Source organism: Acinonyx jubatus, chromosome B3, assembly GCF_027475565.1.
Source record: "Acinonyx jubatus isolate Ajub_Pintada_27869175 chromosome B3, VMU_Ajub_asm_v1.0, whole genome shotgun sequence".
In the NCBI taxonomy this organism is placed as follows: Eukaryota; Metazoa; Chordata; class Mammalia; order Carnivora; family Felidae; genus Acinonyx; species Acinonyx jubatus.
The window spans coordinates 68,234,635-68,259,630 of NC_069386.1; the positions used below are offsets into that span (position 1 = coordinate 68,234,635).

The 24,996-nt window shown below is 38.3% G+C and overlaps 1 protein-coding gene across 1 annotated transcript; it reads right to left on the minus strand.

Moving 5' to 3' along the window:
* Positions 1–5,485: 5,485 nt before the first annotated feature.
* Positions 5,486–23,009, minus strand: EMC7 (ER membrane protein complex subunit 7). The gene is made up of 5 exons (XM_015066344.3): positions 22,717–23,009; positions 17,241–17,360; positions 12,663–12,801; positions 11,309–11,389; positions 5,486–7,536 (listed from the first exon to the last, which is right to left on the minus strand). The coding sequence occupies exons 1-5, from the start codon at positions 22,947–22,949 to the stop codon at positions 7,384–7,386; spliced, it is 726 nt and encodes a 241-aa protein (XP_014921830.2). The 5' UTR covers positions 22,950–23,009; the 3' UTR covers positions 5,486–7,383.
* Positions 23,010–24,996: the final 1,987 nt, after the last annotated feature.

The window sequence follows — 24,996 nt, forward strand, 5'->3', positions numbered from 1 at the left end:
TAGGGCCAAATGTGGGCAGGGAGCAAGGCAGGAGGGAAGACCAGGCTTCTTTTCTTCCAATTAACATACTATCTCAATATTTGGGGGACCCTGACATTTCAACTAAAGAGTTTGGGGCGATGATTTTCATGTTCCTCAGTTTGCTCAGACTGATTATCAGTAATAAGTCATAGCCAGGTGACTGTGGAACGCCGCACATGGGCCTCTCCCTCATGATCTGTCCCGAGAGGAGCAAGCATGTCCAAGGGAAGAGAAGGCAAATTCAGTCCTGTGACACCTCCAGGCAGCCTCAGCCTACCCAGGTGTCCAGGTGCTCTCTCTTCCTCTGGAAGTGCTTTATCTACATTGTTCTTTCAGTTCCTTCTGGAGCCTACCTCCCTTCTACTTCAGCTCAGGCTGGGAAGCTCCTCACTCTTATCCCCCTTCTTCTCAGCCTCAGCCTACTTAATTCCCACGCAGTCTTTCATCTTATATCACAGGTCACTGCATTTCCCTTCTACCCTCCCATCCAGGTGCCCATGTTATAAGCTTTTCTGGCAGCTTGGATTTTCCTTGGAGTACCTATCAAGGTTTTCATTACACATCAGTATGTGTTTTGATTAGTGTCAATTTCTCCCACTAAACTCTTAAGCTCTGAAACCAGAGATCATGCTATTTTGTCCCTAACTGTGTTCTCTCACCCAGTAACCCTTGGCACATTCAATAGTATAGATGCTTCGCATATATTCTTGACTAAATAAGTATGTGCAGACCTTAACATAGGAAATAGTTGCAAGACAAGGTTTCTGGGTTTTGGAGGGGGGCGGGTTCTGGCGTGACTAGCATCTTTGTGGTTCCCTGAGAAGAAGCTTAATTCACCATGAGTCTGTGATCTCTATCTTTGCCTAATGATTTGAGTTGTGATCCCAACAATGCAAGTTGAAGCTAGGTTCAGTTGCAAATGGCAGCCACCGCAGAATTATTTTAGAAGAGAAGTTAAGATTCCTTCTACCTTTCCTTGAGGACAGGACTATTACTAATGCCTTACAGTCCAAGCAGCTTAGGGTCCAGAGAGGGAACACAGAGAAGTAAAAAGACAATCCAATAAATTGAGGTGCTCTAATGGCTTAAGCACAGGCAGGAAGGGGGGGGGGGACAGAAAAGAGACTCTTATCTAAGCTTTGGGGGCATCTGGAAGATTTCTGTCAAACGTAATTTCTACACTAAGTCCCGAAGAAGATGTAAGAGGTAGACAAGAGAATGGGATAGGGGTGGGGCATCGAGTTGAGATGAAGAAATACTTGAAAAGGCCCAGATCAGAGGTGAAAGGGAGTATAAAGCATCCAGTAAACTGTGGGAAAACTTGAGATGTATGCAGGAAGGAAGTGCAAGAGGTGAGTCTGGAGAAAATGTGACTGGGGGTGGGGGGTTACCTAAAATCCATAGAGAGTCCACAAAGGATTTTAATAGGGGGGTGACCCTTAAGATTTGCCTTTTAGAAAGATCTTTAGGCTCATGGTGTTGGAAGCTCTAGGCACCAGAGACTAGGACTAGAACCACTTTCTCTTGGAAGTCAATTTCTCTTAACTACACCACGCTTCTCTCTGAGAAGTGTTTGGAAGGAGAAAGGCAAGTCCCTAGATGATGCCAATAAACGCAGGCAGAGGGTGGCAAGTTGGAATAGATGTATATCTACGTGTTGGTTATGGGTATAGAAATATTTAGTTTTTTAGTTTAGCTTGTAAGAAGCCCTAGAGGAAATAGCAGGATTCACACCAGGGGACCAGTTGGTGAGCCTGGGAAATTTTTAACTTCTGTTTCCTCATCTGAAATATGAAAATAGTAATAATTACAAACTTTTACTGAGGACTTATGCATAGGGTTGGTGTGGATATTAAATAATACCTGCGAAGTTTTCTGAAAAGTTCTACTCATGAAGCAGTTATTTCCTCCATTTTACAGTTGAAGCTTTTGACCTATTTTACACATGATAAAACTGAGGTTCAGAAAGGTTAAGTAACTCTCCCAAGGTCCGAAAATTAGCAACAGGACCCATTCATTAAAGATGGACGTGGAGGCAACACGGTCAATTTGGTACTGACTGAGGGAAAAGGAGGGGCTTTCAGCAGGCTGGAGATCATTTTGGTCAGTTCTGGAAAAGTGTGTAAATGAGGACACTTGGATTCAAGTGACAGAAACCTACTGTACAACTTCTGAAACATAAAACACAGAAACACTACATTATAAGATCCAGCAGAGCTCCGTGGAATCCGGGGACAAGAACACAGGCATCTCAGGAAAGAGTTGGAACAAAGGTTCGGTTCTCAAAATTCATCTTGCATTTCAGCTCCTCTCTGTGCATCTGTTCCTTTCTATTTTTTTCTCTTTGGAACTGTTTTCCCTTTCTGTGTGTGTGGTTTGCATGATAGAATACATAGCCATGAATACCTTGCAAGTTTATACGTTGCCATTTCTTCTCTAGTCTCTCGGTTTTAATTTCAAATTCTCAAGGAACAGCCGTCGGCCTAATCTGGGTGAGATGCTCTTCCTAGAAAAATCAGCAATACCCATAAAAGCAGGGCCACCTGCCACAAATGCAGCTGCTGAGAGAATACTCCTGTGGGCTGCACCCAGTGCTCAGGGGAGAGCCAGTTACAAGGGGCAAAGTGGATGACAACCCTACAGATAGATGTACATTAAAGAAAAGAAATTGCTTATTCTCGTTTTTCCTCTCCCTTCTCCACAGCCCAATTTTGCTGGTATGTCTCATTTCCTTCTCCATTAAAATATCGATCTTACCGTGCTTCACATTCTGGGGAAAAAGAATTCACTTTTTGGGATAGGGAACTGTCAGGTGGGTATATATATAAGCCATCCTCAGAGGTGACTGCCCAGTGTGTTAACTCCAAGAAAAGCAAATCTCATAGTCACTAGCATTTCACAATTTCGTTTACCGTGCCAAGAAATTCTTCACAACAAATTCCTTCTGCTGCGATTTAAGTCCATTTCCTTTCTCAGACCGCTGATTAAAATTGGCTGATTAAACAGCTGATTAGAATTGGCTTTAAAGGGATTAATAGGCACTTGAGAACACCTCAGCATTCTCTTTACCAAACTGCAAAAATTACAGACCCTTCAATACTTCCCAAATTAGATCTAATCCATATAGTCGTGAAGTTAGTAGAACCAATATATGAGTATCACTCACTGGCACGTTTTCTATCAGCCTTCCTAGAGTATCCTATTACAGAGGATAAAACTGCACGCAGGACTCACCTGGTCAGGATAGTTGATAAGGGGTTAGGGCAGAGGCAGTGAGGGAAGGGATTCAAGAGGCCTTCACAGAATCCACTGCAAGAAGACCAAGTGTGCCTCCATGCACCTGAAAGGTTATCCAGCAGCTACTCTCTCCATCCCTCCCTGGGGGTCACCATGGTCTCCTACCTGGGCATTTGCTATCCTCTTTGTGGGTCGGATTCCTTACTTTGGTAGATTCCACTGTTGATTCTGCTTACCTGTGGCTCAGGGTCAACGTACTACTTTCTCTGATCCAGTACCACCCAACTGATTGGCCAAGTCCCACCCTCAGTCCAACCAGCTGTGGGTGGGAAAGCAGGTCCATCCAGTTCTGTGGAGAGATGAGCGCAAAATGGTATTTCTCCTTCTTTCTTATGTGTAATGCACAAGACTCCATGATAGCAGTTTTTTGCAAGGAAGCTTTCCTTATATATCTTCTCACGGTCCTTTATGGATCATCTCATAACACTTCTGAATGATTCCATTTCTCACTCTGCATGCTGAATTTTCATGATCATTTAATTCTAAATATTTTCTAATTTTTTTAGAAAAAAATTAGTTATTTAGAAGTGTTTTTAAAATACTCAAATATATGTAGTAGGAGCTCATTAAAAGTGAGTACGTTATACATTCATATATATGGAAAACTTGATTTCAAAATTACCTGAGGAGGTACACTTATGAATCTTCAAAGTTACTAGTTTACTAAATTTTAGTGGAATTACATGCCCTATCAAACGCTCTCTGTTGGAAATGCTGTGCACAGCTAGTTTTTATGCCTTTACTCATTCCTCTTATTTACTACTTGACCTTCTTAATTTACTCCTCCCTGTTCTCAGGCATGCTAGCCTGGCTGGCTCAATCCTACTGGACTGTAGCCATCATGAATGGCTTCAGTTCCCCTACACTCCCATAATAAAGTTGTGTTACAAAGAAAAAAGAGATAAGCTAATATTTGAGGCTATTTGAGGAGGGATTTTTTTTTTAAATTTTTTAACCTTTATTTACTTTTGAGAGACAGAGTGTGAATGGGAGAGGAGCAGAGAGAGAGGGAGACACAGAATCCGAAGCAGTGTCCAGGCTCTGAGCTGTCAGCACAGAGCCCAATGCGGGGCTCGAACCTACGAACCATGAGATCATGACCTGAGCTAAAGTTGAACACTTAACCAAATGAGCCACCCAGGGGCCCCTAGGAGGATTTTTTTTTCTAAAATAGTTATTTTATTCTCACATACCTTACAAACTAAAAAAAATCTGATGCTAAATGATGACAACAATCATATATACAATGCTAAAATAAGAGCACAGTACAACTAGGTCCTGTTTCAACATACTCCTTAAATTGAGATAAAGGATTTAGCCACTAGTTTCTATTGTATTCCCTTGAGATTAGTACTTAGAGTTTTTGTTGGGTTTAAATACAAAATGGCACATAAATAATTGTAAACATGCAAAAGCAGGTCTATATGTAACCTGGAAGGCAATAAACAAAAATAAAAATAGTTGGATTAATTTTCTAAGATATTCAATAAAAATATTTTCAATAGATTTTTTGAGCACTTCCTGAAAGTTTGAGTGACCACTTAAATGACATCAATGACATTCCTCATCAGGACCTTGAAAGCTTTCCAATTACTGAAAAGTATGGTGAATGGTTGCTTCTTCTCTCCCATTAGAGGAAACATAAGAGAGAAATAAGATATTTTGCTACTCTGGGAAAGCTAGGTAAAATCCTGAATCTTTTCAAAATGTTAACCAGATTCAAGGTGAGTCCTGAGGTTTTGACTCCTAAAACACTGCTTGAAAACTTAGGAGGTATGGATCCTCCCTGGAAGTTATTCTGGGCACTCAGGACTTCCTGGCAAGAAACAACAAAGATCTGTTTTGCATAAAGTCACTACTCAGGTTTAACTTAGTAGATGTGAAAAATTTTAAAACACAAAGCTTATATTTAGGAGATATATGTAAACTGAATCTAAGAAAGGCCCTAAAGAAGAGCAAAATATTACTTTGCCTCCAAATGATGAATAACAGCAAAAAGAATCAAAGGAAGTGGGGAAAAAAGAAAAATTTGGCACTGATATATGGTTTTTGTGGATAGGAAATAATAGGACCAGGTTAGAACTATAGTGGATTTTTAGATCTTGAAAAGGAATTTACAGGTTTAATCCAAATCCTTAAATTTACAGATGAGGAAACTTAAGGCCCATTATTTTATTCATTCAACAAACATTTATTGTGTGCCTATATATACGCTCAATGCTGGAAATACAACAATGAACAAGATAAAATATGGTTCAAAGAGGGAAGTGACTTGCCCAAAGTCACAAAATGCAAGTTAGCAGCTAAACAGTCCCTTTACACTGAACCCAATATTGTCCAATAAAATACAATAATTTCTTCACCTGTAAGCACAATAAGCATTTGACGAAGGTTCCATGCAAAGATAAGATGTTCATATACAACTGATATAATAATATTCCATATTATAAGGGATGTATATATATTATATTCAGATGGTTTTAGAATCTATGTAAAATAACCACAAACTTTCTTAATTAAGATATGAAATAATTTCCTTGAAAGTTCTTTTTAATTTTTTGGTCATTAGATATTCTATGTGCAAATTTTGACACCCCAAATTTTCAAATTTTTCAAGATGATTTCCAGTCATATAACTATGACTCTCACTATATCCTGTCTCCTTTAAATTGCAACTTTCATTCAACTAGCATTCTAATATTTAAGTTATTTTCAATAAATGACTCCATTTCCAAAGACCTACCTAGTTCTACCATTGCCCAGTTTCCCCCCTTAATCATTCATAGCTTAACCAGTTTGGTAACTTTAGCATATAATAATACAAACACTATATGAGTTAATAAAATGTCCTGTATCAAAGCTTATGTCTTTAAAAGAAAACCTATGAACCTCATTTCAAAATGAACAATTGTACCTACTACAAAAGGGTAAATACGAGTTTGGAATATTTTTTTGTCATTCTGGCAGACTTAATAACCTTAAGAAAGCAATAGGGGAGTTCTTTATCATAGAAGAGAATAGGAGACCTTTACTACAGTAATACTATAAACAGTCTGAGTTCCTTTTTAATTAAAAACAAAAGGTATGAAATTTTTATAACTTATTGACATAAGGTTTTTGAGATAATCCTGATTGGAAAGTAATATTTACATTCCAACAACTCTGAAAATCAATGATGAGAGAGACGAGAGGATTTAAAAGGTACCTGTGCTACACTACCAACGTTACAACATGGAGCTCTAAGGTTGATTTTCCATCCTTAGTCTCCAGAAGGCTCTCCTACTGCTGCACTTCCTTCACCTGGCTATGCATTCCCTGTTATTATTTGGGCTTCCTCTTTCCATAATAAGCTCTGTTGAGGACAGCCACTGACATTCTCCATCTCTGAATCCCTCCTTGAAGTACAGCACATAGCTGATACTCAATGAATCCCAATGATGGTAACAAAAACTTAAAAACTGGTAACATCTACTCTAATTCATATATCCATACTCTGAAACTAACTGTAATAACACAAATTAAGACATCAGAATTTGGTTCTACCTCAAACATCAGGAAATGTTAAATGCAGGGCAGGGCTGATAATTTTCAAGGTCTGGCCATTAAAAAACCCAATGGTTCATGCTGCTCTAAAAATAGCAACCACTTCTTTTAGATAGGAAAGATCAATTTCAAGCTTCATATAATGAAAGAACGAAGCTGTCTGGAATAAAAGAAACATCAAGTAAAGAAGAAATGACAAGATAATTCTATCTCTGGATTAAGACATTTTAATATACATAATGTATAGAACTTCATATAATTTATTAATGTCATTTTCTATAGGACACTGTAATTAATTCAGTGACATCAATATTGACCTTATACAGACAAAAGATGAAAGCTGGGTTTTCTTGTGTACCAAGTACAAAACACGTGCTAAAGAATTACCACACACAACAGTTATAAGAGATCAACTTTAAGGATGACTCAAGTTTACAGTAGTTGCTTCACGGTTTTCCCTCAAGGCTTGGATGTCACCCAGTGTTGCCATGTCTGTGCAAATGCTATCTCTGGACTGTCCAACTACCTCCTTTTGCCAGCCCCACTTTTGCCTGTTTTACTGCTACCGCTGCTCGACTTGCCAGATGATTTTGAAGAGAAGAGTCTTGTCATGAACTCAGAAACATCAGGCAATTCATGGTTGGAATTCAACATATTCATTGACTGTTCCATCTCCTGCAAGAAGACCAAGTACAATAATACAAAAGGCACTGGGATCCTTCAAGTCATTTAACAACTAACATTTCCATCAAGGAAGAAGAGGAATAGAACAAGTAGAAGCTACTGGTTCTCAGCAATGTCATACCCAATAGGACTTCAGAAACCACGTTTCTTTCTTTTCTTTCTTTCTTTTTTTCTTTTTCTTTCTTCCTTTTCTCTTTCTTTCTTTCATTCACCTAATTTATTGTCAAGTTAACTAACATACAGTGTACATAGTGGGCTCTTGGCTTTGGGAGTAAATTCCCATGATTCTTCGTTCACACATAACACCCAGTGCTCATCCCAACAAATGCCTTCCTCAATGCCCATCACTCATTTTCCCCACCTCCCCAAGCCCTGCCCGTCCCCGCTCTCCCCATCAACCCTCGGTTTGTTCTCTGTATTTAAGAGTCTCTTATGGTTGGCCACCCTCTCTGTTTGAAACTATTTTTCCCCTTTCCCTTCCCCCATGGTCTTCTGTTAAGTTTCTCAGGATCCACATATGAGTGAAAACATACATCTGTCTTTCTCTGACTGACTTATTTCTCTTAGCATAATACCCTCTAGTTCAATTCACATTGTTGCAAATGGCATGATTTCATTCTTTCTCATTGCTGAGTGGCATTCCATTGTGTATATAAATCACATCTTTTTGATTCATTCATTCATCAGTTGATGGACATTTGGGCTCTTTCGGTAATTTGGCTATTGTTGATAGCACTGCTATAAATATAAGCATTGGGGTACATGTGCCCCTATGAATCAGCACTCCTGTATCCTTTTAGAAACCATGTTTCATACCTCCTTTATACTACTAAGCATGTGATCCTTTAATAAATGTCCAATAAATCTTGCCTAGGGTTTGATTTGGCTTATGTTTTCATAAACAGTACTTTCTATTATTATATGTGACCATATTCCTGTCATTTCATTTAATGCTTTTCTTTTTTTAATTTTAGAAAGAGAGAGAGAGAGAAAGAGAGAGAGAAAGAGAGAGAGAGACCATGAAGTGGAGAGAGGGGCAAAGGAAGAGAGAATCCTAAGCAGGTTCCATAAGTTCCATGCTCAGTGCTGAGCCTGAAATGGGGCTCAATCACATGACCCTAGGATTATGACCTGAACCAAAATTGAGAGGTGGACATTCAACCGAGCCACCCAGGTGCCCGTTATTTTATGTTTTCTGATTAAAATGCTTTCTGGGGCGCCTGGGTGGCTCAGTTGGTTAGGCAGCCAACTTTGGCTCAGATCATGATTTCTCAGTCCATGAGTTCAAGCCCCATGTTGGGCTCTGTGCTGACAGCTCGGAGCCTGGACCCTGCTTTGGATTCTGTGTCTCCCTCTCTCTCTGCCCCTCCTCTGCTCACTCGCTCTCTCTCTCTCAAAAATAAACATTAAATAATAAATAAATAAATAAATAAATAAATAAATAAATAAAATGCTTTCTTACTGTTTTAATGGGTGTTTTCTTTCCTTTTTAAATTTTTTTTTTACCTTTTGAGAGAGAGAGAGAGAGTGTGAGCACAATGAGGGGAAAGGCAAAGGGAGAGACTCTTAAGGGGGCTCGATCTCATGACCGTGAAATCATGACCTGAGCCGAAATCAAGAGTTGGACGCTTAACCTACTGGGCCACCCAGGCACCCCTAAATGAGTGTTTTCTTAAACTCATGCTTTCTTTAAATGCATAAAAATAAGAATATCAGAGGTACCTGGGTGGTTTGGTCAGTTAAGTGATCAACTGTTGATTTTAGCTCAGATCATGATCTCAGGGTTTGTGAGTTTGAGCCCTGTGTGGGGCTCTGTGCTAATAGCATGAAAGCCTGCTTGGGATTTTCTCTCTGTCCCTCCCCTGCTCACACTCTCTCTCTCTCTCTCAAATAAATAAAAAATCATTTAAAAAAAGAATATCAATCTTTAATTATATATCAAGGCTATTAGAAAAGTTCGGAAAATAACTACAGCATTTCCAACACTTAATTCCTAAGGCCCTTAGTAGTAAATCTATGAATACTACTATGGACCTTAACAGCATCTAAAGCCAGCAATAAAAATGTTACAAACAAGTCACTGGCAGGACCTCATAAGGATCTGGCACTTTTATTTTGAGGTTTTGTCCTCTCTCTATTTAGCCAACAATCAATAAAGTATTGTTCTACCTTCAACAATATTGATGTAATATATGCTACATATGAATTTTATGTAACATTCCAAAAATGAACTTAAAATAGTATTAGTTCACACATGGAAAAAATAGCAAATATTATATTATCTCTCATGTAAAGTTGAACACCACTAGGATATTAGCTTAGGCTTTCTCTCCAAAGGTAGAATTTATACATGGGTTCTCAAGGAGAATGTGCTTTTACAGATATGGACAGGAAAAGAAACATAAGCATAAATCAAAAATGTTAACATGCTCCCCCCCAAAAAAAAGTTAACATGCCCTCATAATCAAATATATATCGTAACAAGTCTTGAGACCCTGCAAAAATATATCATCAAATCTATGTTTTAATCTGTTCAATTCTGAAGCTCTTGAATAAAGAACTTTTTATACTGCTTACTATGTGCAAAGCACTTTGCAAGGAATGAACTTTTAATCCAATGTGACCTCTAATGTTTCCTTCTATTGATGCCACGGAGAGTTACCTGGCTTAACAGATACCAGGATTACATAGGATGTATACTTTCTGACCAACACTGAAGCAAAGATGTCAAATTTGGCAATGAGACATTATGAAATATCTTAAAACTTTAATCATGAAGCTTTTTCTGCTGTTCCAGCTTGGAATAAAATGCCTTGCCTTCTACAGAACTTAATCACCTACTACCTCAGCAAGTATTTTTATTTATTTTATGCATATCTTATTTTCCCATTTAAAACACAAATACACTGCCTCACCCATACACCCACAATCCTCTAACGGCAAGAGAAAGTATTTTATAAAGCCATGCTATTTCCTACTCTTGACTCTGAACTCATTGGCAACAGGGATGATATACAATTCACTTTTGTATCCCCAGTATCCATAACCTAAACATTGATTAATAAATGTTCATTCAGCAAAAAGAAGGTGTCAACACATCAATATATTACATACAGTGGAAAAACTTAGAACTCAGGAGGTATTTGTTAATCATTTCCAGGTGGAAGAAAAACAATGGTTTAAAAAAAATTCTGAAGATTTTATGGAAGCCAATATTTCAGAGAGACAAAGTAGTGGCACTAAATTTGAAGCATCTTATTTGGCAATCCTCTGCCCATTGCCAAACCAGTATAATTTGGGGGTGAAGAGTCTGGAAGTCGCTATTCTATTTTCTTCCCTTGGTTATCCAAATTTGTGTGCGTGTGTGTCTGAACACATAAACTAAATGTGTACTCTGAAGAGTTTTGTAAAGTAAAGGTAAATTGTAAGAAGCTATCATTTTGCAAACTATTTGGATTGGACTACCAGGATTATTATGCATTTCAACTATTTAACAAGTGAGGCACAAAGAGAGCAGTACTAAGCAGTGTTTTAGCTGTACGAAGAGACCCAGGCTTTTATCAGGCAGAACCAACTGAATTTATCTGGTCCAATGGAAACAACTAACTAATACCAGGAAAATGATACTGTATTAATACAACCTCTGAATGAATTTGGCTTGGGAATTAGGATAAAGCTAAAAAACCCAAGCCATTCAGCCACAATGAATGAATCAGGCATTGGAATATGGTTCAAAAATTCACAGTGGGGGCAATCACCTTACCCGTCTCATGTCAGGATCACTTGTGTTGACCACTTTGGGCAGAAGCACAAATATCAATAATGGAAGAACCATCATCATAACCTATGGAAGAAAAAAAGAAATCCAGAAAATGTTTTTCCCCTTTAACGGCAGAATAAAATCTGCATTTAACAACCCATGATGAAATTAAAGATTCATATGTTATATATAGAATAAACCTAGCAGTACCATCTCAAATCTACTCATTCAGCCTGTTTGATACAGGTGCTAATCAATGTCTGACTGCTGTAGAGAAGAGCCTTATCTATGTGGATTTGGAATTTATAGACACCTCGCTTTATATTTGTGCTTACAGTTTTAACACAAACTGTTTGCAAATGTAACTATCTATTCACTTTCTTCAATCTGCAGTCTGGCATTGGGAATAGCGACCCTGATGGCCAGCTCGTCTCTTTCCAGATGACTTTATGGTTCTTGAAGAAAATATTATATTGCCCCTTTAATGTACATTCTCTCGAGACTGCAATATAGTACTAGGTGACTAGTTTTGAAAAATGACCTAGAAGCTTTAGCACTGTATATGTTTCCATGAATTTCAGAAATGAGAACATGGAATCTATTTCTCAATAAACTTTGGAACCTCATTGCTGGTTTCTCCTATCCACTCTACCTTCCTGCTTCTTTACTCTTGATAGCAGATTCTAGGTACTATTTATTCCTCTCAAAAAATGTACAGTCCCCAAATATTCCTGTTTGTGATCTAAATAGCCATCAGCAAGGACTATGATCACCACTTAGACAATTACAAGATAATAATTCAACTTCCACAAGCAGGAAAAAAAAGTCAATTTGTTTCTAAAGAATGTATTCTATTAGTGATTTATTATTAATGGATACCATAACATCATTTTCATACCAGGGATTTAAATTACCACAGAAAAAATTCTCTGTTTACCACACATGTGAAAAAAGGAGAAAGACCCTCACTCAAGCCATCAATAGTAGCTGATTAATAAATGATGGCACATTCATCAGTGGACTTATATGCAGGTAGTATGAAGGATGAGACTGCTAACTCCATGGGACTTACCACATACTCTTATTCCATTTAAATTTTAAAACATTTCATCATAAATAAGTATTTATCCCATTTCTGTTGCACATTTCAATATCAAATCTATTGTGCAATTCTCACCATATTCTTTTCATTAGTATTCCTAAAGCTACTATTTTTATGAAATCAATAAACTTCACAATTATCCTTTCATCTAACAATCTGACCTCAGCTTTCTTTCTCAGAGGGGCTAGAAATTTTCAAATTCCTAGATTCAAATTAGAGATTTGTAAAGATGTTTAACTGTAGCCTGATACATACCATTGGGTTCATTAGGAAGTCTGTCCAGCCCCACGATTCCCTTTTAATAAAGTAAGAAGGTGGGCCTGAAGATTTCATTTGGAGAGGATAGGGAAGTCTGACCACTTCTGATGTTTTGATGTAATTCACGTATCTTGCTCTGATGAAGCAACATGAAAAAAGCATCAGTAATTTTATCAAAAACATTACTAGTTAAAAGAACTGCTTATATTAACAATGCCTTATAATTACCTTTAAAATTACCATTTTTCTAAAATGCTTTGGCATCTAAACTTTTGATCTTAGAAATTGGATTAAAGTAGCTTTATCTGTATTTCTAAAATATTTAGCAAAATGTAGAGAGAGAGACTTAGTTTCTAGCTGTAACTCTTGTTATTACCTAGTCCTGTGGGGCTAGACAAGTTCTTCTCTGGATGTATCAAAAGGTCTTTTAGAATTCTTCTAACTCTAAAGTTCTTTGATGATATTTAATAATAAATTAATTTTGTTATAAATATATAAAAATGTTGTATTTTATTTCTTTGGCTGTCTGAGATATGCATTAATGAGCACACCCAATTTTTAAGTCTAAAATTTTGCAGAAAAAAATTATGATTTAAGAAAGTCCTGGGGCGCCTGGGTGGCTCAGTCGGTTAAGCGTCCGACTTCACCCAGGTCATGATCTCACGGTCCATGAGTTCAAGCCCCGCGTCAGGCTCTGGGCTGATGGCTCAGAGCCTGGAGCCTGTTTCCGATTCTGTGTCTCCCTCTCTCTCTGCCCCTCCCCGGTTCATGCTCTGTCTCTCTCTGTCCCAAAAATAAATAAACGTTGAAAAAAAAAATTTAAAAAAAAAAAGGAAAAAAAAAGAAAGTCCTGCAACAGTACCATAGGTAACACTACATTTTCACCAGAGATGTCACTAATTTTAATCAAAACTCTCAACATGTTCATACATGTTCCAGGCTACTTTTTGAAAACTGCCTCCTCTTTTCTCTCTCATTTCCTCCCAGAACTTCTATTTGACACCAGTTAGAACTTTTTCTTTCTTTCTTTTATTAAATTTTTGGCAGAGCACAAGCAGGGGAGGGGAGGGGGGAGACCAGATCCAAAGCCAGCTCTGAGCTGACAGGCTGACAGCAGCAAGCCCGATGTGGAGCTCAAACTCACGAACCGCGAGTTCACGACCTGAGCCAAAGTCAGACACTCAACTGAGCCACCTAGGTGCCTCTAGACCTTTTCATTTTTTACTCTGCATCTTGTTAAATTCTTTCACAGTGCCCATTCCTTTATGTGTACTGTATTCTGGGTAAGTTTTTTCCTATCTGTCTTCCAGTTCACCAAACCTCTGTTCAGTTGTTTAACATATGCATTGAATTTTGTATTCCAAAGCCTGTATTTATTGTAGAAGTTCTATTTTATTCTTTTTCAAATATCAATGGTCTGTTTTTGTAGTATCTTACTCTTACAAAATAGATCTTTTATTTGTTTAGGCATTTTAAATATACTTTAAACTATTTCATAGTCCATATCCAATAATCCTATTATATAAGGTTCTTATATATCTAATTCATCTGCTGACTCAATGTACATTGTTTTCTTGGGTATTTGATAATTTTATTTATGTGTGGGCCTGAATAGAGAATATCTCCCTGCAGAAAGTTTATGCATTTGTCTTCACCAGGAGTTCAGGATTATGACCAGGGATGATCTTGTTAATTGCACAGCTTGAAAGTTTCTGAATCATGCAGGAAGTAATAAGTTCACACCCCAAATTTCAGTGAGGGAGGACTGTGACTATCAAATTTCAGGAGAGATTTTCCCCTTCAAAAGGCCAGGGCTAGATTGGGAGACTAGTTGATTTTAATGCCAAGAGTCAAAGGGGGAATCGAGTCTTAGATCTAATTCTCGCCCAAAGCAAGCCTAAGGCTTACCTCTTACCTACATACTGCTAATAAAATCTAAGCATTTTGGTTAGAATATCAAAACCCCCAGGTAGGAAAGTGGTTTATGGTTTGTCCCCCAGGGATTTCCCTTGCTCTTCTGGGAGCTATATATTTAAAAGGAAATGTCTGTCATGTTACCATGCATGCTTACAAAATATTGGTCAAGAATATGAGGATTTTATATGAATCCCATCTGCTCTCTATTTTGTTCCACCCCCAATTATTAAAATGATAAGAGCCTCATTTTTTTACCTATGCTTCAGGCATCCAATCATCAGGAATGGAACTGAGAATATGAATCCCACTGCTGCAACCAGTCCTTAAATGCTAAAGCAGGAAGTACTCTTTACCCAAAGCAAAAAGCAAAAAACTTTATATACAGAAAAATATTTCTATTTGCTTAAACTACTTAATGCAAAATTCAGAGCAAAAGTAAATAAAAATTATAGGTGTTAACAGACAAATACCCCCTTTTAACAACCCTCATTTCCTCCAGTACTGTTTTCAATATTAAAAAAAAAAACTTAAATATGTATATAAGTATAGTGCAATCAACACACCCACCCATCTCCAAGCTTCCAATTCTAAAATATATAAAAAGTCATAAGTTCTTTAAAGTTTAAATTTAACATTAGAATTTTACCTATATATTTCCTTCAAAATCTTTATGCCTTTAAGACATGAGAAATTTGATACCTAATAAGGTTCATCTGCTCTGAAACAATTCATTTATTCTATCAAAAAATATTTATAAACATATTTACAAGACATTACCTTCAATTCAAGCTTCACCCTTGCTCTAAATAGCCAAGAGCAAGAAATACGATTAGAATTTGGACAAACTAGACTATTCTAAGACAACAATTTAACTTCAAATAGGGGGGAAAGTAATTTGTTTTTAAAGAATGTATTCTTAGTGGCATCATAATATTAGTTTCATGATAATGTCAAGAATTTAAATTACTACCAAATAATCATCTCTGTTCACCACACATGTTAAAAGAGGAGAAAGAAAACCCTACCTGTCCATTAATGGGCATCAGCATCAATGGACTAATATTCAGCTGATATAAAGGATGAGACAGTTCTATGTGTGGCTCACTCTATGTGAACTATACCATATTTACATATACTTTTCAAACTTTCAATGTCCAAAAAAAACCAAAAAAGGCAAAGAAAGAAGAAAACATTTTAGGCATAAACATTAATGCCAATGTAAATATTATGGTACTAACTGAACATATCTCTATTAGATCAGCTCAACTTGGAGTCTCTACAAATCAACCTAAATATTTTTGGAACATATACCAAAAAGGTCAGTCATAAAACAGAGTTCCTCGAACCCCAAAATTATTTTTGCCTTTGTGAGACCTGTGCTTTATTACTGCAACAAAGAGTTATTTTGTGATAATTCAGAGAAGAGACATAACCACTCAAAATTCTTTCATATTTGCCATCATACCTCAATAAAGCTAGAAAAAAAAAGCAAATAAATAAAATTGTTTCATATATTTCCTGGTCATTAGGCCAAAGAGACAACTACTGGCATGGGACAATAAAAAAAAATAAACCAATAAACTGGAGTTACAACAGAAGGAATCTGAACACTGTGGACATCTATACAACGGATTCCAACTGCAAATGGATTTGTGGTATTCCACACACAGCCTGAATTTGTCCAGCATTCTTTTCTCCTCAACTTCAAAGCATGTGTTCATCTACTTAGAAATTCTGAAATTTTTTCCTAGTCTGCCAGCCTCTGATACTGCCCTTTCTTCTCTTATCATGATCCTCACGTAGATATAAACTTACAATATAATCAGTTTTCTCAAACAAAACCAAATTTCCACTGCACACTAAATATTTCAGAAAGAACTGTAGAAATTTCTAGATCAATACAACTATTACATAGGTATTAACGGTATTATGAAAATATCCCAATGAGAAACAGGGGACGATTAATATTTCTAATTTAGAAAAGTTAAATTATTACCCACTTTAGGAATCCCATTTCAATTACAACTTCTATAGGGCTTTTGCTCTCATAGTAGGTAATCTTGCCTCTTCTCTATATACTCATATAAAGGAGCTTTAAAATAAATTTTAAAGCAGAGAAGGAGGAAGTTCAACTTTATAATATTATCAATGCACAGATTAAAACAATATAAGGAGGGCACCTGGGTGGCTCAGTCGTTAAGTATCTGACTTCATTCAGCTCAGGTCACGATCTCATAGTTCGTGAGTTTGAGTCCCAATCAGGTGAGCCTGCTTCAGGTGAACACCAGCCCCGCTTTGGGTAAGAGCCGCTTTTCTCTCTCTCTCTCCCCCACCCCTCTCTCTGCCCCTCATGGGATTCTCTCTCTCTCTCTCTCTCTCTCTCTCTCTCTCTGCCTCTTGCTCACTTGCATCCTCTCTCTCAAAACACACACACACACACACACACACACACACACACATCAATATAAGGATATTTTAGGGGGAACAGAGTGAGAAAAATTTTTAAATTAAAAACAATATAAGGATATTTTAATTGTTTTAAGGAATACCTGTAGTTTAAATGAGAAAACTTTTCAATCCTAACTATAAAATCCAAAAGGAATATAGGAGGTATTCAGTAGTCTATCCTTTAGTAAAAACTACATCAGGTACCCTTACCTCATTTTTCCTTTTGAAGTGATATCCACTCGGACAGGATCAAACCTGTAAGCTGGAGATATAACTTCTACTACATAAGATCCAGAAGGTATATCATGAACCACAAAACTCCCATCTGTCCTAGAAAAATGAAAATCGTATTTAGACACTTTGGATCAATAGCTTGTATTCTTCTTTTAAATCATGTTAACTCCTAAATCAACTCCCCCCAAAATGACGTTCAGAGCAATTAGCAAAAGAAAAAACAAACAAACAAAACCCCACAAAAAACTGGCAAGAATTGTCCCTACACTTCAGCTTCCATAATCACACTGCCAGGCTTCTGAAAATAGCCCAGAGCACTCCACAGGAGCAGAGAATCCTGACATAGAAAATACTTCTAATTCCTTCTATGAGACAGTGATATAACAGGAACACAGTTCCAATTCTGAAGCCATATCTTCATTCAAGGGAAATTACCACTTTACATTATTACTACAGTATTAGGGTTCCCATTTTGCAATACCCTGCAACAACTTCTTAAGTAAAAAAAAAAATGGCTGGCACAAAAACAGATACTCAGATCAAAGGAACAGAATAGAAAACCCAGAAATGGACCCACAAACTAATCTTTGACAAACCAGGAAACAATAGCCAATGGAATAAAGACAGTCTCTTCCAGCAACTGGTGTTGGGAAAACTGGACACAGACATGCAGAAAAATGAACGTGGACCACTTTCTTACAGCACACACAAAAATAAATTCAAAATGGATGAAAGACCTAAATGTAACACAGGAAACCATCAAAATCCTCGAGGAGAAAGCAGGCAAAAACCTCTTTGACCTCAGCCGCAACAACTTTACTCAACACGTCTCCAGAGGCAAGGGAAACAAAAGCAAAAATGAACTACTGGGACCTCATCAAAATAAAAAAGCTTCTGCACAACGAAGGAAACTATCTGCAAAACTAAAAGGCAACTGACGGAATAGGAGAAGATATTTTCAAATGACACATCAGATGAAGGGTTAGTATCCAAAATCTATAAAGAACTTATCGAACTCAACACCCAAAACCCAAATAATCCAGTGAAGAAATGGGCAAAAGACATGTATAGACACTTCTCCAAAGAAGACATCCAGATGGCCAACCGACACACGAAAAAATGTTCAACATCACTCATCATCAGGGAAATAGAAATCAAAACCACAATGAGATACCACCTCACACCTGTCAGAATGGCTAACATTAACAACTCAGGCAACAACAGATGTTGGTGAGGATGCAGAGAAAGAGGATCTCTTTTGCATTGCTGGTGGGAATGCAAGCTGGTGCAGCCACTCTGGAAAACAGTATGGAGGTTCCTCAAAAAATTAAAACAGAACTACCCTACGACCCAGCAATTGCACTACTAGGTATTTACCCAAGGGATACATGTGTGCTGTTTTGAAGGGGCACATGCACCCCAATGTTTACAGCAGCACTATCAACAATAGTCAAAGTATGGAAAGAGCCCAAATGTCCATTGATAGATGAATGGACAAAGAAGATGTGGTATACATATATACATATACAATGGAGTATTACTCAATCAAAAAGAATGAAAACTTGCTATCTGCAACTACGTGGATGGAACAAGAGGGTATTATGCTAAGCGAAATTAGCCAGTCAGAGAAAGATAAATATCATAGGACTTCATTCATATGAGAAATTTAAGATATAAAACAGATGAACATAAGGGAAAGAAGCAAAAACAATACGCAAACAGGGAGGGGGACAAAACATAAAAGACTCTTAAATATGGAGAAGAGAGAGTTACTGGAGGGGTTGTGGGAGGCGGGGTGGGCTAAATGGGTAAGGGGCATTAAGGAATCTACTCCTGAAATCACTGTTGCACTATATGCTAACTTGGACGTATATTAAACAATAAATTAATTGATTTTTTAAAATAAATGGCTTTTTTTCTAGTTTTTGTTTGCATTTTGTTGTCTTTCTTTCTAAAAAATGGGGTATTAAGTACCACTTGTTCCACTTGTTACAAATAGCTCCCATCTACTTTGGTTACTTTAGTTTGGATATATAAAAGTCTAACGTGTTTATGTAGTTAAAATCACCTGCCTTTTCCTTAATGATTTCTTCTAAGTCTTCTAGACTTAGAAAACCATCCCATCAAGAGCTGATAATTTCAGGTTCATAGATCAAAATTAATTTGTTTTGATAATGAAAACTGACATTCTGAGGAAAAAGAAGTTTCTGTTTTAGGAAACAAATGATCCTAAAAGGATTGGCTTTATCAGATAATTCTCAGCATAATATATTAAATAATCCTTCTTAAATCATTAGACTCTCTCAAAGCTAAAGCAGTAATTGATTCTGCAACATGCACAATATTTACTAAAATGTAAGAGGAAAACATATTCCTTGCTACTTCAAAATACAAACTAAACTAAAACAGAATCGAAATAAAGACACCAGCATGCCTGGGTATCTCAGTCAGTTAAGTGTCCAACTCTTGATTTCAGTTCATGTCATGATCTCACAGTTTGTGGGATCAAGCCCCTCGTCAGGCTCTGTGCTGACATTGTGGAGCCTGCTTGGGATTCTCTCTCTTTCTCTCTGCCTCTCCCCCACTCTCTCTCAAATAAATAAACATTAAAAGAAAAAACGTAAAACATCAAGTTCACTTATTACTAGGCTGGATGTCTTTCATTTGCCCTTCGGACCCACTCTCCACCCTTCTCTTTGCAGACTGGAGGAAGGAAAGAAAGAACATGAGCTTAGCGTATTTTTCCCCAGCTTTCTCCCTGAGAAGCCACCTGTGACTTGTTTTGTCAAGTGACACTGCTCCTCTCAAGGCAGTCCTTTCTTCTACGTCCCAGTAAACTTTACTTCCCCTACATCCTTCAAGCTCAGAGGTGATAATAGCCTTGAGGCTGTAAACTCTAGAGTACTGTACAATCTGGTTTCCCTACACCACGACTATACTGTTTAATCCTTTCATTCGACTTTCCTGGAATTATTCTAATTTGAGTGTATCTTCTGCTTCTTCACAGGACCCTCAGTGAACAAAATTTCAAAGCATTTTTCTAGGTCCAGAAAAAATTAATTAAAGCAATGACTGTGCAATGCAAATAACAGAACTAACTGCCCAAAGGAAAAAGCAAATCTATTTTTCAACCTACAGTAAATATTTTACTTTAGAAAGATAATATACAAATTTTATAATGAAATTTTAAAACTTGGTTTTACAAATGGACTCTGCAATATGTAAGCCTTGTTGGATCCTGATTTAAAGAATACATAAAAGCATTTTTCAGATAAATGAACGAGGTATTAGATGAAGTTATAGCATTATTATTTACTTTATTAAATCAATAATAGTATTGTGGGGGGTTTTTCAAGCCCTTATCTTTTAGAGACACATAATTATGTTTTTTCACGTGAAATTATATGATGTTTAGGATCATATTTAAATATTCCAGGGAAAAAAATTAAGTACAGAGGAGACACTAAAAAAAAAAAAATGGTAGACTGGGATGGGTACCTAAGTATTCACTAAACTACTGTTTATTTTAGCGTATGTCTGCAATTTTCCATAGTAAAAAGTTCCAAAAAAGTATCGTGCAGAATTTTACTATGTCAAAAAACTGAAAACTACCTAAATGACCCCAAAAAGAAGATGTCTAAATAGATTATGATTTATGTACACAGTGATGAGAGCAAGAAGTGGCACGAAGCATCCTCAGTCAAAATTCCCCTCATCTCCATTAGCCAAGACCAATGCCACCTCCAACAAACATAAAACTGCATGCTAGTTATGCATAACATGCACAAGAAAAATTACCTATCCCTCTTTGGACAAGTTCCCACCATAAGCTCCTCACATTAATTTTAAGTTTTCTACATACAAATGGAAGAACATGAAATGGTATCAGAAGCTGCTCACAAAATATTAACTGAAGAAAAAAAAAAACAGGTTACAAAGTACTAGATATTTTACTATTAAAAACAGGTCATATGATTACAAAAAGATTGCAAAATATACAACAAAATGTTAAGGCTTGCTACTCCTAACTTGTTATGTTTTCTTCAATAAACAGAATATTTATACATATTTTAATTTTTTTTAAGTAGGTTTCAAGCCCAGTGTGAAGCCCAATGCCAGGCTTGAACTAAGAAACATGAGATCAAGACCTGAGCTGAGCTCAAAGTCCAAGGCTTAACCAACTGAGCCACCCAGGTGCCACAGCATACACATTATTTTAAAATTAAAAAAAAAATTATTGTTTTTAAAGTAATTATATACTGCAGAAAAGAGAAGCCAAATGGTCAATTTAGGCTAGTTTTCCAAGGCTTAAGAGAGTTTTTTCATTAAAACATCATTACTTAGGGCAAACTCCAAAGAATACCAGATTTGCAAAGACAAATAGCATCAAAATACTGATTGTAACCTTGTTGTCATTATCTATTAATCTGGGATTCAAATTCTCATTCAACAGCACCTGGATGATCTGAATATCTGCAAATCAGATTTAGAAGTGTCCACATTTAAGTTGTCTGGGTTTCAAATATCAGTTGGTGGTGGACAAACGAAACATTTCCTTTCCTAAATATTTTCTTTCAGTTTGTAGTTTCACCTCCCAAGAAGCGAATGAAAGATACAAAACATCACATCTGTACCTAAACATCTGAAAAGCAGGCTGCTACAAAACTGGAGTGCTAATAAATTCACCAGGTCCTTTAATATAGGCTGAAATCCTATTCTGCTAATAGCTAGAAAAGACAAGCATATAAGCAAATGTAGAGAAACCCCAGTCTCACATAAATACCAGCAAGTGTAATATTGCAAATCCCTCGATGAATTCAACTGTAAAAAAAAGAACAACAATCCCACCTCCAGGCAAAAAAACGGTGCTTTGATTAGGGACTTCAGGGCCCATTAATTTGAGAAGCGACAACGTTAGCCTCCCAGTCTATGCCATCATAGAAGTCCCTTTGGGCTTTGAGAATTCCCATTTGTTTTTAGCATCTTTCTACACAAATCAAGCTGCCAAAAGACTGAAACGAATGCAAAAAAAAAAAAAAAAAAAAAAAAAAAAAAAAAAAAGGCCAGATTCCATGGAAGCTAGATGAGATGCAAAGAATTCAGCATGAGACAAATAAGGGGCCCACCTGTCCCCAGTGCCCAAGAGTGGTCGACCCCGTATGTGGCAAAAATGGAATTGAAGAAAACTGACCCCACTGCGCTGGCCCGGGGGCAAGCACCTGCCATCCTCATTTCCGAGGTCCAGGGAGTGGAGTGAGGGGGAAACGGGGGGGAGGGGGGGAGCGTCGGGCTGCCCCCCCCCCCCAAGGTCTCCCGGCACACACCGCTAACGGCGCCCGCCCCTTCACCCTCCGACAGCGACTTCGTCAGCTCCTGACACCTGGCTCTCCTAGAGGGAATTCCCTTCCGGCTTCCACGCCAACCTCTTTCCCGCTGCCCACAGGATGCTCACTTAAGGAACCCGACGTGCTCTTCTCCGTCTACCAGCACTCGGGCTGCCGAGATCCAATCCTGGGGCTTCACCCCTGGAACAACCGCACGTCCCTCAATCTTGAAGCGATCTCCTATGCCGACCCCAATCCCTCCTGACCCATCGGCCGTAGCCCCAGGCAGCTCCGAGCTCTGGGCATCCCCTGATAGCAAAAGCAGAAGGACGAAAAAGAAGCCCCACAGAATGGCCGCCATGACAGCGGCTCTCAGCGGCCAGACCGGCCCCGGAAGCCTTCCCAGTCTCCCAGTCGTCGCCGCCGCGGCCCGATGTCGTCATCACTGCGCGCCGGGTCTTGGCGCGAGCTGTAGGCTCAAACCCAAGGGAAGGACTCTTGGGCCAATCGCTTTGCGAGGCGGAAATGAGGCAAGGTACTACCGCGAACTCCCCGCGCTCGAGTTTGGAATGCGGTCTGAGGAAAGTGTCAAGTGCCTCGGAAAGGGCCCCCCCCCCCCAAAGTGAAAGTGGTGAAGTGTGTTGCTGTGGCAGCCGGCGTCGCGCTGGAGTAAAAGACGTTAAGACTGAAAGCGACGACGATCTGAAGTAGTGTCTGCAAATGAGGCCCTGGCTCTGGAGAAACAGGCCCAGAAGAGAGCGTTTGAAAAAGTTATAAAAAGGGGCGCCTGGGTGGCCCAGTCAGTTAAGCATCCAACTTCGGCTCAGGTCTTGATCTCGCAGTTCCTGAGTTTGAGCCCTGCCTCCGACTCTATGTTGTCAGCTCAGAGGCTGAACATGATTGGACTTCTGTGTCTCCCTCTCTCTCCGCCCCTCCCCTGCTCGCGCTCTCTCTCCCTCAAAACTCAATAAACATTAAAAATATATACATATTAAAAAATATTTTTAAAAAAAGTTCTAAAAAAAAGAAGAAATTCTAGAGATTCCCTAAGACGTGTGAGATGAAGTCTCCCATTTGTATGTTTAAAGGAGATAATGTTTCGGCAGAGAAAATAGAAAGAGACGTGAACTATTTGCTAAGGGTTGCCTCTGGTGAAAAGGCAAGAGTTGAGAGACCTTTATCAGGTACTACACCCTTCGTTCTGATTTGAATGCTTGACCGTAAACATAATAGCGTTGGGGGTGAGGGACTGCCAATGTTGATCATGGGGGCTAAGCCGAGATTTCAGAGATCATCCGCTCCAATCTTTTCCATTTTCTTGATGGTACAAAGGGAAGGAACTTGCCCACAGTTTCTCTTGGCCATAAACGTTGCCTTCTCTTACAAATCTCTGTTGAAGATTATCGAAGGGAGTGCATGTTTTTGCCCTGTGAACTCTTTAGACTTAGCCTCCCAAAGAAAAATAACAAAAATTGGGGAAAGGGATACAAGAGATGAGTACTCTGAGCCCCTGGCAAGGGGTAGAGACGCAGCAGCTGGGGCCAACCATACTCTGTAGTGTCCTGAGCATCAGCAACCGCCAATTGGAGGTACTTTGCTTCTGAATGTAGCCATTTCTTCACATTTGACCGTTGGAAGAAGCAGGGCTACTGTAAAAAGGTTATCCTGTGCTACAACGCTATCCACTACCACGACGCCTCAAAAATACACTAAACTATGAAATAAAATTTCACTTTTCTAAAATGACACAAAAATTACAAATATGCTGAAATAAAAATAGCTTCATCCCCAAATTTTCTGATAATTCACATATTTTTGGTGACCCTGCTTTGTTGGTGTCTTAGACACATGTTCAATTTGATTAATAGGTAATCCGTGTTGGTCTTCATAAATCAAGTAGGAACCGGGGAGTTTCCTTTTTACAGGGAGCAAAGAGTGGAAGAGGACCAGCCGCAAACAGCAACTAAGCTCTCTGCATGCCTTTTCTCTTTTCCCCTACCTTATTGTCACTCTAACACCAAACAATCCAGTGATTTGAACCCCTCAAATGCAAGGCTGATACTTTTACAGCATAGATGAAGTAGAGAAGCCTAAACGATGCTTTCTGGCAGTGTGAAATTCTATGACTTCTGGTGTTTTCCAGGTAGACCACAGGAACTACATAGGTATTCAACTGTATACAAGAGTTATTCCATAATGTATCTCTTGGACTGATGCCTAATAAAAGAAACTATACTTACAATGAAATATTTCAAAAAGATTTTGCACTGGACTTGCTCTGTTTGCCCAGCCAGATCCACTTTCTAGCCTCTACTCTGCTTTGTGCCTTGGAAGGCTGGATCTTGAAGGATTGCAAAAACTTGGTTCCTTTGACCTCTGGGAGCTTCCAGTTGGGTCCGGCCAATAGG